This window comes from Polypterus senegalus, chromosome 18 (genome assembly GCF_016835505.1).
Source record: "Polypterus senegalus isolate Bchr_013 chromosome 18, ASM1683550v1, whole genome shotgun sequence".
Taxonomy (NCBI): domain Eukaryota; kingdom Metazoa; phylum Chordata; class Cladistia; order Polypteriformes; family Polypteridae; genus Polypterus; species Polypterus senegalus.
The window spans coordinates 30,756,657-30,773,529 of record NC_053171.1 but is presented as its reverse complement, the minus strand read 5'-3'; the positions used below and the strand labels follow the sequence as shown (position 1 = coordinate 30,773,529).

At 39.2% G+C, this 16,873-nt stretch overlaps 1 protein-coding gene across 1 annotated transcript in view; it reads right to left on the bottom strand.

Moving 5' to 3' along the window:
* The window catches only part of lrrc9 (leucine rich repeat containing 9), a 225,140-nt gene that overhangs the window by 175,194 nt on the left and 33,073 nt on the right, over nt 1-16,873 (bottom strand). The window contains exons 2-3 of the mRNA XM_039741349.1: nt 10,640-10,705; nt 6,328-6,546 (exon numbers count right to left, since the gene is read on the bottom strand). Of these exons, the coding sequence (XP_039597283.1) occupies nt 6,328-6,546; nt 10,640-10,696 (276 nt within the window). The 5' untranslated portion in view covers nt 10,697-10,705. The remainder of the gene's footprint in view (nt 1-6,327; nt 6,547-10,639; nt 10,706-16,873) is intronic.

Below are 16,873 nucleotides of genomic sequence, written 5' to 3'. Positions count from 1 at the left end.
AGTCAGCGAGGTCACAAAGGACCCCAGGGTAACTTCTAAGCAACTGAAGGCCTCTCTCACATTGGCTAATGTTCATGTTCATGAGTCCACCATCAGGAGAACACTGAACAACAATGGTGTGCATGGCAGGGTTGCAAGGACAAAGCCACTGCTCTCCAAAAAAAAACATTGCTGCTCGTCTGCAGTTTGCTAAAGATCATGTGGACAAACCAGAAGGCTATTGGAAGAATGTTTTGTGGACGGATGGACCAAAATAGAACTTTTTGGTTTAAATGAAAAGCGTTATGTTTGGCGAAAGGAAAACACTGCATTCCAGAATAAGAACCTTATCCCATCTGTGAAACATGGTGATGGTAGTATCATGGTTTGGGCCTGTTTTGCTGCATCTGGGCCAGGATGGCTTGCCTTCATTGATGGAACAATGAATTCTGAATTATATCAGAGAATTCTAAAGGAAAATGTCAGGACATCTGTCCATGAACTGAATCTCAAGAGTAGGTGGGTCATGCAGCAAGACAACAATCCTAAGCAAACAAGTCATTCTACCATTGAATGGTTAAAGAAGAATAAAGTTAATGTTTTGGAATGGCCACGTCAAAGTCCTGACCTTAATCCAATTGAAATTTTGTGGAAGGACCTGAAGCGAGCAGTTAATGAGAGGAAACCCACCAACATTCCAGAGATGAAGCTGTTCTGTACGGAGGAATGGGCTAAAATTCCTCCAAGCCAGTGTGCAGGAAAAAGCAAAAGTTACCGGAAACGTTTAGTTGCAGTTATTGCTGCAAAGGGGGGTCACACCAGATACTGAAAGCAAAGGTTCACATATTTTTGCCACTCGCAAATATGTAATATTCGATCATTTTCCTTAATAAATAAATGACCAAGTATAAAATTTTTGTCTCATTTCTTTAACTGGTTTCTCTGTATCTACTTTTAGGACTTGAGTGAAAATCTGATCATGTTTTAGGTCATATTTATGCAGAAGTACAGAAAAACTTTCAAGCACAACTGTAACTCTACTAAAATATGGAGATTATTATCAATGTTTTATTAAAAGTTCTATTTTTGTTGATTTTCCCTTCAGTGGTAGATCAATTGCTGCTATGGTCTGTAAGCCAAATGTCTGTATATGGATACAGCATATGATCAGCCTACATACCAATGCATATATTAAATATATAAATTTAACTTCAGAAAAGAATAAAAGCTTTAAGTGAGATATTTTAGAGCCTGGTTTACTATAAAACTATGATCACAATGTTAGCAGCAGAAAATGTATTAGCTGAAAGCAGAAGCTTCTACAGCTGGTTTGCTTTAAAGAGCCTAAGGATTAGCTGAGCACGAAGAAGCAGCAGGGGCTCCGAAACTTCAAACTGAGAGCAAGCTGAGCTTTCTTTTTCTTTTCCTTTCCTTCTTTTTGCTTACAGGAGTTAAAGTTACTAAGAAAAGATGGAATATGCCTGCTAATAAATTTTAGTCAACATGGCATGTTTTGTTTCCTTCTTAATTACCAGTAGATACTTTCAAAACAAAGTACCACAAACACATTAAAATTTGTTGCACTGCCTTCTAAAAGTCACAGCTCATCAATGAAGGGATAAAGGAATTACAATTGTGTCTGCCTGTGTCTGCCTGTGTCTCAAACAATTATATTCTACTGCCTGAAGAAGAGACATATGATGAATCGACGACCTATTAAAGCACTGGAAGACATTGTGTTGTGTTTGGGACTGTTATTAAAAATGAGCAAATTGTGTTCTTTTTTTATTGTCATGTTCTCCTGTGAGAGTCTTTCTGCTGTGGAATGTAAGAATTAAAATGGTTTTCCAGAGTGCACTATTTTCCTGCTGGATATAATATAATATGTTGACTTCTTATGTTAGAACTCAAGCTCAATGTATACTGTTGATTTATTAAAAATTCATACTCAATTCTAATGTAAACTCAAATGTTTATTCATCATGGTTCTTTTCCCAAACATTGTCTTAAACATATTTAGATCAGTTCCTCAAATGTGTTTAATCTTGTATCAACTGTTTCCTTCTGGCCATATCACAACACTTCAGATTTAGGTATAAACGTAAGCTCTGCCATACCAAAATGTCCTCTGCTTCAGCTGTTCAATCTTGTATGTGTATTTCTGTTTTGAACTATTGTTGTTTTCATAGACTGATACCCTGAAGTTGTCTTGTAGAAGAGGCTGGTTCAATCTAGAATTCACAGCAGTGCTTTAGTGGTTTTGTCAAGATCGTGCAATTATTCACTTTTGTGTTTGTTTTTAATCTTACTATTAATCCTGTGACATCATAACTGACACCATTGTGATCAAAATTTTGTTCAACATTTTAAACAAGATATCCATCTGATTTTGAATGTTTGACTAATTTACCTTTACTTTTAGTCGACTAAATCTGATTTACTTTTCCTCGACTAAAATTTACTTTTTGTCGACTAAAACTAACAATAATTAAATGACTAAACTGTGATTAAAACAAAAATGCAATTTGGTCAGAATACTGTCGAAATTAGCACTGCTTATTGTGCCTCTTTAGCTCTGTTGAGCTTTTCCTTGTATTTTGCTCTTTTTGTAAATATATCCTTGATTTACAAAGATTCTCGTTTATCTTTTTTGCATAAACCAGGGGTTTACAGTTATGCTCCAATCCGTGGGGCTTATTGAAATATTTTGATACATGGTCTGCTATTCTGTTAGCTCCCCATTTGTTTGGCCTGATCTGGATGAAGACAGTAGGTGGAAAGCGGGGCCTGGCTGAATTCAGGCGTGGCTCTGCGGGACAGACCAGTGAAGATCATGGCCTGCTTTGGTAGCTTACTTTGGAGGCCTTACAACAATTTTGCCTTTGTGATAACTCTATATTATAACACTTGTGACGTTTGTAATGAGTTTTCCTGTTACTGAAAAAAAAACTCTCATTAGTGCCAAAGCTTCTACTTAGGTTTCTTCTTTTCACAGATCAGTTCCTTATGGTGATAGCCATGCTTTATTTGTTTTTATATTGAAGCTCTTCAAAGTCACATTTCATCATTATCTCATCGACTACAGTGTCCTATTAAACATAACCATATTGAAGGATGAGAGTTTTTGAGGAGAAAGGACATCACCAACATGACACAGTCCTGATCAAACCCTTGGCTACAGGAACAGAAAGAGACAGAAAGTGTGTACTAAAGAAGGAGAGAAAGAGACTCAACCTTTTACAAGGAGTGCATCTCAGCATACTAGAGTGGAAACTCAGTAGTTTGTAGTGGCCAGTAGAGACTGTTGCACCTGGTCCTCTGAAAGTTCATAGATTACAATAGTCCATCCTGACATTGTGGAGTGGAACCATGGACAGGATTCAAAGGCTTTTAAACCTTGCTGAGGACTTGGTGTACAAGAATACCACAGGTTGCTAGGTGGAGCTGCCCCTTTAGTCAAGAAAGGAGGTCATTGTATGGTTTTGTCAGCAGTGACCTTAAGACGGAGATAGCTGGCAAGAGATTCTATTGAGTGTGGAGACAAGAAAAGAGCTGGGATGAAGACTCGCTGACAGAAAGAAGGGCAATAACGAGAGGGAAAGAGAGAGAGATGGCGAGATGTGCAAGTCACAACTGCGACATGTGACAAAGACCTGTTGAGGATGGCCCAGAAGCAGTGCAGCTTCTGCTTCAGTATATCTACCATATAACTTTTATTAGTTATAATAAATACTCCATTTTTGATATCTTTATCTTCTTGGCATTATTCCAATTCTAGCAAGACATTGTCTCTCCTGTTACTGCCCTAAAGAGAGATGATAATCTGAGGCAGTTAATGGTAGACTAATAAAGACTTGCAGTTTACCTTTCACTATTATTATGATTTGTGATGATCAAATTACATATTTGGTCAGATTAATTTGGGAATGCAGATATTTCTTCAAGTTAAATATACAATATTCCACAATCAGATGGAAAGGTCAATAGAGATAATGCACAAAGAAGAGGAGCAATTAAAAGTGAATCGATGAAATTACATGTGAAAATATGGAAGAACCAGGAAACTGGAGATCACAGATGCTGATAACGCCAGCGTTTGAATGCAGTTTAGAAGATGAGAACCATCAGTTTGACTTTAAATGATGAAAGCAAAGAATAACACCTGATCTTTGTGTAAATGAAGTCCAACAGTACACCAAAAGCAGGTAATACTATATGTTGCAGTGGTAAAGACAATGGACTTTAAACCAGAAGGTTCCCAGATCAGTTACCAACTTTTCCTCAGTTTACAGCTTTCAGCAAGTGACTTAACCGGTCTGTGTCCCACCTCTGGGGAATATCTGTATACAGTCGTAGCATAAGTTAACTCAAGTTGCTTGTGACCAAGGCCAGAAATGTAGATTATCCGGTCACATCCTGAACACCAGGCCAATAGTATTGCACCTCTATTATATTAAATGGGATAATTCTCAGAACTAGTTGAACAGTTTGGAAAGAACATTTGCAAAGGAATTCAGGGATTTCACCATCTGGAGTGTATAACATCATTAAAAGATTCACTGAACTGGGGAAACCGATATGCGTAAAAGGCAAGGTCCCTTAGCCATATCAAATGCCCGTGACCTTCAAGCCCCCAGACGGCTCTGTATGAAAGACGACATTCTTTTGTAACGAATGTAGCCACATGAGCTCAGGAATACATTGGAAAACTGTTGTCAGTAAACTTAGCTCATCGCAGCACCTACAAATGCAAACTAAAACTACACTAAGCAAACAGCAAGCCATAAATCAGCACCATCCAGAAATGCCAGTGACTTGTTTGGGCTAAAGCTCTTCTGAGTTGGATTGAAGCAAAGTAGAATTGTGTGCTCTGGTCTGACGTGCCCACCTTTCAACTTGTTTTAGGAGAAAATGGACATTGTGTTCTCTGGGTCAAAGAGGAAGATGATATCATGATTGTTACCAATGCCAAGTTCAAAGGCCAGCTTCTGTTATGGTATGGGGGGTGGTTAGTGCCCAAGTCTCGGGAAACTTGTACATCTACGAAGGCACCGTTAATGCTGAAGGGTTCATATGCATTCTGGAGCAACATACGTTGCCATCTAGACAACGTCTTCTTCAGGGATGTCTGCTTATTTTAGCAAGACAACACAAAGCCACATTCAGCACGTATTACAACAGCCTGGCATCAAAGTTAGAGAGTGCGGGTGCTGGACTGGCCTGGCTACAGTACACAAATATCTCCTACTGAAAATGTGTGGCGCATTACGAAGCACAAAATACACTGAAGGAGATCCAGAAATGTTGAGCAGCTCAGGTCCTACACAAGCCAGAATGGGGGAAACAAAAATCACACTTTTAACTTTACAACAACTAGTATCTTCATAGTTCCCAAACGTTTATGGAATGTCATTAAATGGACAGGCGACGTAATAAAGTGATAAACACACTCCTGTTTCAACTGTTTTGGAACCTGTTGCAGGCATCACCTTTAGAATATGTCCATATTTACCAAAATAAATTAAGTTTATTATTTTAAACCTCACATGTCTTGTCTTTGCAATATATTCAGATAAATATGCATAAAATAGCATTTAGAAATCACTGGTTTCTGTTTTTATTTGCATTTTACATCAAGAAAACGATGTAATTTAAGTTCTCCCAATATATGATCCAGATACGTTTTAAATGGTGTCACTCTCTCCCACTTGAACGATATGACTGGGCAGTTTGTTCCAGATTCCTAGTTTAAATCCAATGTAAAACAATTAAACAAGCAGCATGAGAAAAATGTAAAGGAAATCCCAAAAGCCTAGTAGCATTAAAAGGAAGGGCAACAAAAACTACAAATTGTTATGAACATAGGAAGAAATGTAAGCCCCTGAGGTGCTAAGGTCACGTTACAAACCGGTGTCAGAGACACACAAGCCAGTACTTAACCCACTTCTGTCATTATTGTTCAGACTATCCCAGACATCGTCCAAAGATTCCAAGACTGAAGTGGGTGATAATTGGAAAAAGGAGGACCACACTTGGGATCAGACAAAAAGGAATCTTCTAATGGGAAACTGCACACTTTAATTAAATAAAATGTTTCTATGGTGCTTTTATTTTTTTTTTCACAGTAAATACATTTATTTTTAAAGCTTTACAAAACAAAAATGTGGAAGCTGTTCTGCCGGTGCTAATAAGGAACACACAGCGACTTTTCTCAAAGAAGGCGGAATGGTGACAAAGCAAATACAAATAAGATTAACGTGGTAAAAATGCAGAGGACATTTTCACATAATATAAAACAAACAAGTAAATTGGAAAAAAAAAACACATTAAAACTTAATGTTCACTCACCGTTAGCTGACATTCAATAATCCAGAGCTCCCTAAGCAGAGGGCAGTTGTCCAGCCCTTCAATACGTCGAATGCTTTGTCCTACCAGCATAAGAGTTGTCAGTTTGGGAAAATATGACAGTCCAACCATGCGGGGATACCCAGAGAAGAACATCTCCAACACAGAAACACTCTCGCCATCCTGAGAGACTTTGTCGTATAAAATCCCGTTGCCGACACACTGTTCACAAAACAAAAATCAGACAGTATCAAATACCATATACTCAAGCAGGTGCATTTTGAAACCACTAAGCACCACAGACCAAAATTTCTGAAATGCTGCCATACCAGGCAAAATGGCAATGCAGAAACATTTGACTTCAGAGACTTCTGGAAAGTTTGCATAGAAACTCTTCACGGTGAACATCACCCCAGAGTATTTAATATATCCGTCCATCCACCCATTCATTAATTTTCTGAAAAAAAATATCCAGGGCAGATTGACAGAAGCTGGAGCCTATCCCAGCAATCACAGGGTGAAAGGTGCTGAGTGGATGAAGTGAATGCACAAACACACACAGGCCCATTTAACAATCCCAAATCACCTAAAGTCAAGAAAGGAGAGGAATACTGGAAAGCTACCAACTGTACAGGTATTCTCAATTTACAAATAGTCTCAATGCTATTTATCACCTTCCAACGTTAACTAAGTCCCAATGAGTTTTGGGCATAACCTTGCATCATTTTAATTAGTTGCCAGCCAAGTAGTCTCTGTATTTTACTGCCCCTTACATGGTGGCCACCAATCCCAAAGTACTTAAAATGCAATATTTAAAAAGGGAAAATAATGCTATAAACTGTTTGGCTCTCTCCAAATGATTTCATTCCACTAGCAATAAATAATGCTTGTTTCACATACTGCCTGTTGGTGTTTTTACCTGGTCATTAGTTTAAACTAATGTTAAATTTCAACTCACCTAGTTTCACTACTGCATTGTGTCTCCTAACCAATGATTGAAAAGGAGCATAGACCATTAATCTGCCTCTCATTTATAGCTTTTGGTGTAAAACATCAATTTTATGTTTATCATATACAAAAAGTTATAAGTTAATGTAATTTTGAGTTAGCTGGACTTACAACCATTTGCAAAGCTTTAGTTTATATATCCCTAGAAAGCAATATGACTATGGTTAACAGTCTCTTTCTACTTCTAACCTCAGAGGTTAAGTGCTGTTTAACTAGCACGTGGTTTACAATAATACCTAAGGGGTTAAAGAACTTTCTTAACATGTATTATAAAAATAACCTCCAAGGCTAAGCTCTATTCCTTAGCATGCATTTTAGAACAAAAAAACTTCGGAGGCTATTCAGCTTAACTTAACATGTGTTACATTTGTTTCAAAGCCTAACTATTAAAGAACATTCACCAAATAGGAATATTCAGACTGAGCACCTCAGAGGCTTAGTTCCAGCATGTGTCCACAGTAAAAAGAACTGTAACTTTTCAGCACTAATTACAATGATAGCCGGCAGATAACCAGCACAATTATTGACAATTTATTAATAACGAAATCAAAATTGCATACAGTTACAAAATAGAATTAACTTATAAAAACAGCCAAATAAAGAGTAATAGAAATCCACAGATAAGTATTTCTGTCAACTGGAATGCATATCTTCCATTTGTATATTATCCAATTATACACTGTGGACTGTCCCCGGTAGTTTATCCCGGCCATGTCCCCCAAGCCGCCAGATGGAGCCCTCCCTGCAGTATGGAGGTGCCCCGAAGACCAGCAGGGCCTTATGGACGTTGTAGTTTTTATCCTCAACCCTGAGGGATACTGCAGGGGCCGCAAGTGGGAGCTGCAGGGTGGGCCGAAGACTTCTTTTTGCCCTATGCCCCAGAAGTACTTCTAAGTCACATGAGCGGAAGGGATGATGTACTTTCAGGGTGAAATAAAGGACTATTTACCCTGACCCGGAAGGAATAAGGACTTGTTGACTGTTGGGCAGGAACACCTCCAGGTCAGGGAGTATAAAAGGACCATGGGAACTCCCAGACAATGAGCTGAGCTGGGTGGTAGGAGGGCAACGCGTCTGGGAGTGGAGGATTGGTTTATTGATTTATTATTATAGTATTGTGATTGTTTATGAGTAGTGTGAAGTGGAGGGTGCTTAGTGCACGTAATTATTGTAATAAAAATAATTATTGTTGGACTTTTACCTGGTGTTTGGTGTGGTACCTGAGGGTTCAAGGGAGCACTAGCACCCCCTACTGCTACAACACTAAAAACCTAAAGTTAGTTTGGGATCAAAGCTCATTCAAATGGGACAATCTGTGGCTATAAAATCTTCAAAAGAGTTAACACCATTTCCATTTGCTGCTGAGAAATACAAACATAGGGAGAAACGAGCTGACACTTTGCGCATCATAAAACCCACAGTTTTACCAATAGGAAAAAATACCTGGCGTTTGCTTCATTAATATGCATATTTATAGAGGGATTTTTCAAAGATACTATGCCAGGAGTGTACTTTTCAGAAAATAACTCCAAAAGATTCACCACAACATTAAGAATAATTTAAGACCAAACATGAAAATGAAGATGTGACACACGCCACAGAAATTTTTAAATGAATTAAATGAATTTTACCTCAGGAAGGGAAAATGGGGGGAGGACATTGAGGGGGGGAGAAGAAAGAGAGCTTTGCCATTTCTTATTTATCCTTTCTACCTCAATAACCATTAATGCTAACGCAACAATAAGCTTCATAGTCATAGCATCTGGCAATAATTTGAAATCTAGGTCAAAGCTATCATAAGTAAAAATGGAGTACATTAACTTAGACTACAAAATGTCAACAAAAGTTCAGAAGCAATGTTTTTACAACCAAACAGTGAACTTTGTGATTTGGAATGTCAAAGGTCTGAATCATGAATTAAAGAGAAAGAAAGTATTCACTCACTTAAGACATTTAACTGCCAACAAAAGTTTTTTATAGGAATCTCACATAATAAGTTTGAACCAGTTTCGGTTGCAACACGATTGTATTGGCCATACTTTCACTCCAACTATACAAAGAAAACTAGGGGTGTGGGAATCTTAATACACAGAACTATCCCATTTGCAACGTAAGACATAATCTGTGATCCTGAAGGGCACTATGTCATGGTGATGGGCAATTTATTTAATACTAAAGTAATTCTAATAAATATTTATGCACCTAATGTGGATGATAGAGATTTCATCGAAAATGCATTTGCATCTATTCATAATGTGAACACTCATAAAATAATAATGGCTAGATACTTTAATTGTGTTTTAAATTCGGACCTGGATAGGTCTTCAGCTACAGTGGCGATAACATCTAATACTGCAAAAATAATTACACAATTTGTAATGGATCAGAACTTAGCATAATTTCCATGATACATGAAGATATAAAAGTGTCTGACTGTTCACTTGGCAGGGTGGTGGAAGACTTTCAAAAGCTGTGTTCTTTTTCTGGAGAATAATAGTTTATTGAGACAAAAAGAACTCTTTCTTTCCTGGATACAAACAGCAGTTTATTGCTGATGAAGATGCAATTTCCTAGTGCCACACACTCCAATTTCCTACATGCCTTTCGTACTGAATACTTTCCCAAAAACTCTTTAAATGAAACATTTAACAGAACATTCAGCCACTTGTGCATTACTTGGCAACTAAATAATCTATTTTATATAGCATCTTTTGTGATGAATACCTTACCTAAGAGATTTACAGTACAAGAACAGCATGAAATGTAACAAGTTATATATCGTTCACACATATCCAATCCAGGGCAGCTCCCTGCCTTCTGCTAACTGTTGTCAAGTTACACTGTGGCTTCTCATAGCCTGGCCTAGGAGAACTAGTTTTAAAAGATGAAGGGATGTAAATATTTATTTAGAAGATTATTGCAAATTCACCAAATCAGACAAAGATGGAATTTGGGCCTATAACTGCCTAAATGTTATAGCACCTTTCAGGATGAAGTGCAGCACTACTATTACAAACACACTTTAGTAACTCCCGGTTATGCCACACATTATAAGGATAGACCTTGATTGATATATCCAAATCAATAATTTCAGCCCTTCTTAATAAAAAAAAATAAGTTCCTCACAGATTACTATAGTAAAAGAAAATGCAAGACAAAGAAACCAACAATTAGATTAAAATATGCAAATGTTGCATGAATAAGCATATTTAGGCACTGAACACATGCGTCTGAAAACAGGATGAACATTCCAAATTGCTTTTCACGGCGTAAATAAAGAAAGAGAGGGAATAAAAAGGTGGCTTACCAGCTCTTTGAGGATTTCTTCATCTGCATACAGTTTGTGCTTTTCACTTGGTGTCATTTTTGAAGTCTGTGCAAAGAAAGGCAGCTATTAGGAAGGGCTGGTAGAACAACAGTACAGTGGCACAAGCGAGACACAGCCATGCGTCCTCTGCTGTGCATCAATTTTTGATTTTACTAAACAGACAACCCGTCAAAGAGCTTCAATTACATAATTACTAAAGAACAAATTGTACAGCATGGGCATGAATTAAAAAGGCAGCCTTGCCAGATGGGTTGAGGAAATACAGCAAGCAGTCTGAGTGTGTCATAAGAGGAAAAGGGCAATGTGACGAAAGCAGCTCTATAACCAGGGATATTCAACTGAAGCCAAGGACTGAAAATTAAAGATAAACATGAAATCAGTATCATGTATCATATAAATCACTGGGTTGGGGTTTGCCTTTGGATGAGTTGGTGTTAAGTGTTATATATTTTTGATGGGGTGTGAGAATATTTTAATTGTGACGGTGTGCTGTGAAAGGCAGTATATAAAATAGTGACTGACTTTCTGTCCACAGCTGGCATTTTATGCAAAATGGCCAAGAGATGATGCAGTGGAAAGTCGTGGTGTTGCAGATTTCAGCGGCCCCACTGATTCATCATGTGAATCACAAAAAGCCTTGACATCTGCCAGTGCCCAAACTTCACTAGTGCAAAAGGCTGAGCAGATTAGCAATGTAGGAGATCACAGATGAAGGCAAGAATCTAGAATGCTTCCACAAATTACACCTAAAATATAGTAGACAATGAAGAAATGTATTTAGTATACTGTATTAATCCCCAAGGGGAAACTGTCTTTTCATGTGACTTTTGGAGGTCAGAGGGCATTGTACAGCAGTGGAGCAATCTTCAGGATAAGGGCCTTGCTCAAGGGCCCAACAGAGTAGGATCTCTTCTGGCAGTAACAAGATTTGAAACAGCATCCTTCCAGATACCAGCTCACATCTTTCGTCTCAGAGCCACCACTCTGCCTTGAGTCAGGTGATGGTCAAGAAGAAAAATGTTACTGAAGGGAACATCAAAGCTTATTCAGCAGCAATGGAAGAAGTAGGTTACAGCCTGAGGTGGGCAGCAGCACTTTCATTTACTCTGTTACTTGTATTTAAGTGTGCTTCTAGGAAAATTCTGTTTTTCAGAGTAGTTTTTGGGAACAACATGTTTTACTTTCACTCAAGTAAACAAAAAGATGCATTTTTAAACCATTAAATGTGTTACCCATGTCATGCATGCAGGGCACACTCTGAGTTCCACCCAGGTATGCGATACCACCCGAACCGAGAGTGGGGGCTGCCACTAACTGTCTTGTCTTCTCCTTCCTCCATAGTGTATAGTGAGGGCAACTGACAACACCCCTTCTGGTCCCTGGGCCATAAAAGCGCAACAGCCTGGAAGGAGACGTCACTTGTTGTCTAAGCGATCTGAGCAAAAAAGCTCCACATCCAAATAGCAGCTGAAGAAACCACTAAGAACAATTAAGCCATATTGTTACGGTTGCAGCATTAACTGTTTCATGTGAGCAACATCGTTCATTATTTTTGTTTAAAAACCTTAAGTAAAAGGGAACATCTGGTTTGGCACCCAAAAAGTTACCTGCATATCAACCTGTCATTCCCTCGGACGATCACATCCTCATTACTGATACACCTAAATTTATTTTTAACATCATCAAGTCTCTTCCATCACAAATGAACTACTGCCTGTTTGTCACTGTCAGCTGGCTTATTCTGCTCATTTCATTGGTCGTTTTCAGCTATCTGTCTCAGTTATCCCCTTCTAGTAATGGTAACCTACAGTGAATTGTCCATAATTGGCTGTCAATCACAGATGCCCACTAGTTGCCAGCAAGTCACAACTTTGACCAGACTTTAAGGAAAAGGCACTCCAAAAGATGCTGCCCATTTTTCTGGAAGATCCAGCTAAGTTAAAAAATTAGAGCCAGGAGGAATTCCAAAGTAGATCAGTGAAAATACCAGGCCTCAAATTTAGTCAGTGTTTAGACTGAAAATGGAAAAGCAACAACAGTTCTAACACACGTTTGGTAAAGATAAAGGGCCATTTGTCAAACAGAGAGACGGGGCTCCAGCCAGATGACTCAATTAAATTTGAAGTTTAGATGTATAAGTATCATTGGGGAAAGCTAGCATCCATATTGTAGCGCTATAAATGTCACACCCACTATAACAGAAAGTTTGGTTGAGTCTGACATCTTTTGGACAAATGACACCAGACTGAGCAGGAAGTGGATCTTTATCCCTCCGAGCCAGAAGAGACAGAGCCATAGGTGGAGCGGAAGTGACAAGATTCTTTATGTGGGTCGTCCATGCTTCCATGTGTGATAGATAGATAGATAGATAGATAGATAGATAGATAGATAGATAGATAGATAGATAGATAGATAGATAGATAGATAGATAGATAGATAGATAGATAGATAGATAGATACTTTATTAATTGTCATTCTTGTATACTAAAAGAGTTAAAATTTCAGACTGAGTGATGATCTGCACCATCATTTTATGAAAACACATGGCTGTGTTTATTTTTCTTCTTCTGTATAGCTAGCCTGCCAAATTGTTCTCTATGTAGATAGAAACATCTGCTTGTTTTCTGAATAGCATTTCAGCATCAACATTAGCCCTGGAATGTTATTAAACCACTAGCTTTGCAGGTTGCAGAAAATAAGTTTTGATTTTGATGTCCTAAATTAATCATTATTATAATGTTATTGTAGATATTATCTATGCAGCCTGCAGCATCACACATCCATGAATGTCTGCCCTTTGGCATAATGTACAAAAATGCTTCCAGAACAGTAGTAAGACGCAGAAAACCCACAGACAGAACATTTTTAATATCTTAATTACACATTACTTATTGAATGAAAATGTGAAATGTTACTATAATATGTGTACAGCTGTGGCACAAATACAATTGTAGAAATGAAATATATACATCACAAAAATGTCTTCTATATTTCTGTTATTAAAACAGTTCAAGTAGTGGCTTCAGTAGTATTTGGAAGGACAAAATAACAACTTCCTGCAAAAAATTAACTTTCAGGGTTTCAAAATCGATAAGTGGCCTTGTCAGCATCTGCAAATATCAAGAATAAATACAGCATATTAAAGTGTATGTCACATGTGCATTACATACACATTTATCAACTTTAAATTTATCATTGTAAACATGTAAACATACTGCGGTCCCCAGAGGAGGGCTTGTGCCTCCTCCAGACCGCGAGGGGGCGTCCGTCCTGGTTATGTTGGGGGCCTCGGGTACAGGGCTTGGAAGCCCAGCCCTGTAGGAACCCGTGGCCACCCCCAGGCGGCGCCCCGATGCCGGAATATCCCGTGTGGTCCCCGGCCGGGCCCAGGAGGACCAGAGGAGGGCTTGTGCATCCTCCAAACCGCGAGGGGGTGTCCGTCCTGGTTATGTGGGGGGCCACGGGTAGAGGGCTTGGAAGCCCAACCCTGTAGGGGCCCATGGCCACCACCAGGCGGCGCTCAGGTGCCTGAGGAACCCTGGAGCCCAGCACTTCCGCCACACCAGGAAGTGCTGGGGAAGACGACAGGGGACACCCGGACGGCTTCTGGGTGAGCAGCCGGCACTTCCGCCACACTGGGGTGTGGCTAAGACTGATTGCCGGGAAGCAGCTGGAGCCCATCCGGGTTCCTATAAGAGGGGCCACCTCCCTCCAGTCATTGGCGAGAGTCGGGAGGAAGGAAGGCAAAGCTGGAGAGAGGACTGGAGGCGGCCAGGAAAAGGACTGTGTGGCCTGGACTTGGGAGTTGGGTGCAAGAGGCACTGGGGTTGGACTGCACGATAAACTTGTAAATAGTAGTGTGTAAATAAACGGTGTGTGGTGGAAATTATGATGGCCGTCTGTCTGTGTCCGGGCCAGCGTTCACAATACCTACAAGAATAAAAAGATCATTAACTGTTTGATGACTAAAATATGAGTGTTGTGGTGCTTCGTGTCGTCTCACCATTCCAGATTCCTAGGTTGAGAAAAGCCAAGCAAAATGACGCCTTTTATTGGCTAACTAAAAGATTACAATATGCAGGCTTTCGAGGCAACTCAGGCCCCTTCTTCAGGCAAGATGAAGTACGGAAACTGAAGTTCCCTGTGTTTATATACACTCTAGGACAAGAAACAGCATTGATAAATCTTTAAATGAAAAATCTTAAATGTAAAACATTAATAGGTTAATTCAGGCTAAGATTAATTTAACAAGAGAGAGAACAACAATGTATGGTCAAGATCTTTGGATAAGATAACTGTCCAACAAAGTCCTTGGAAGTTTGTGATGAGTTTTTCAAAACAATATGGCTCTGTAGACAGATTATCTGTGTCAGTCTGAGAGATGCAAACAGTCCTCATACCTGGCTATAAACCTCTTGTCTCTATTCAAGCCATGCTGTAATGTATTCAATTTTAACATGAGTTTAACTTCCCATTCTTTTCTCTCCTGCTGCGTTTTGAAGTTGCCCATAAGCAGTGTGACTTTAAAGTCCCTCTCACAGTGTCCATGGCTGTTGAAGTGGGCCGCTACAGGAACATCTGTGTTGCCACGTTTAATGTGGAATCTGTCTACAGAGCCATATTGTTTTGAAAAACTCATCACAAACTTCCAAGGACTTTGTTGGACAGTTATCTTATCCAAAGATCTTGACCATACATTGTTCTTCTCTCTCTTGTTAAATTAATCTTAGCCTGAATTAACCTATTAATGTTTTACATTTAAGATTTTTTTACATTTTTTACATTTAAGATTTTTCATGGGCGGCACAGTAGCGCAGTGGTAGAGCTGCTGCCTCGCAGTTAGGAGACCCAGGTTCGCTTCCCAGGTCCTCCCTGCGTGGAGTTTGCATGTTCTCCCCGTGTCTGCGTGGGTTTCCTCCGGGCGCTCCGGTTTCCTCCCACAATCCAAAGACAAACAGGTTAGGTGGATTGGCGATTCTAACTTGGCCCTAGTGTGTGCTTGGTGTGTGGGTGTGTTTGTGTGTGTCCTGTGTTGGTTGGCACCCTGCCCTGGATTGGTTCCTGCCTTGTGCCCTGTGTTGGCTGGGATTGGCTCCAGCAGACCCCCATGACCCTGTGTTCGGATTCAGCGGGTTAGAAAATGGATGGATGGATGGAAGATTTTTCATTTAAAGATTTACCAATGTTGTTTCTTGTCCTAGTGTGTGTATATAAACACAGGGAACTTGAGTTTCTGTGTTACATCTTGCCTGAAGAAGGGTCCTGAGTTGCCTTGGAAGCTTGCATATTGTAATCTTTTTAGTTAGCCAATAAAAGGTGTCATTTTGCTTAGCTTTTCTCTACATTCATAATGGCTAACACGGTACAACACCCTAGTACTACAGATTCCTAGGTTCAAATCATAGCTCTTTCATTATTTCTGTGAAATCTGAATGTTCTCCTGTGTTTAGGTGGGTTTTAACAAAACACACACACCGACATACACAGAGACAAAGTGTATCTTTACTGTGGAGTGTAAATTTCACTCGCAGTCAATATGGGTGAAGCTGTGTGTCCTGGTTCCTAAAACTGACGGGACAGGTGCCTTCTCCACCAAAGCACTGGAAAGTGTCAATGTGTTGCATGTTTATTAGCACGTGCATGTAAGAATTTCATTATACTCTTGTAAAGAAGAGTGAATAAGCTATTAATGTTTTTTTATATAAATGTCTAACAATATAATATTTTAAAATATTTAAACAGGCAGGAAAGTTAAAGTCTAATTTTAAAATGCAAGGAAGCTGTAATAGCCAGTTCCTGCTCGGGGACATTCACGACTTACCAAATCAGATAAGACAATTTGGTATGGGAAGAGCTGACCAGATGTGCTGGGACACTTTACATTCTATGACCCATCCCATTCCAGGGGGAAAGCTTGGAGGATGGACAGGTTTTAGATTTATGACCCCAGCAAATGTGACTGAGACAGGCCACTAAGGAAGAAAGTTGTATAAAGTCAGATGATGAGTTGTCTGAGAAGAGAGCAGGACCAGAGTGTAACTACAAGTTTATGTATTGCATGAAACTAAACATATAGCACAATCAGGTTGTATGGTTTATAAAGACGCATTCTAATGGCTTATGTTTATTGTCCAAGTTATAATGCTTACAGATTAATAGTTATTATCTGTAACACATAATAAAATGTACAACTCTTTCTCCTGCCTGTTCTGG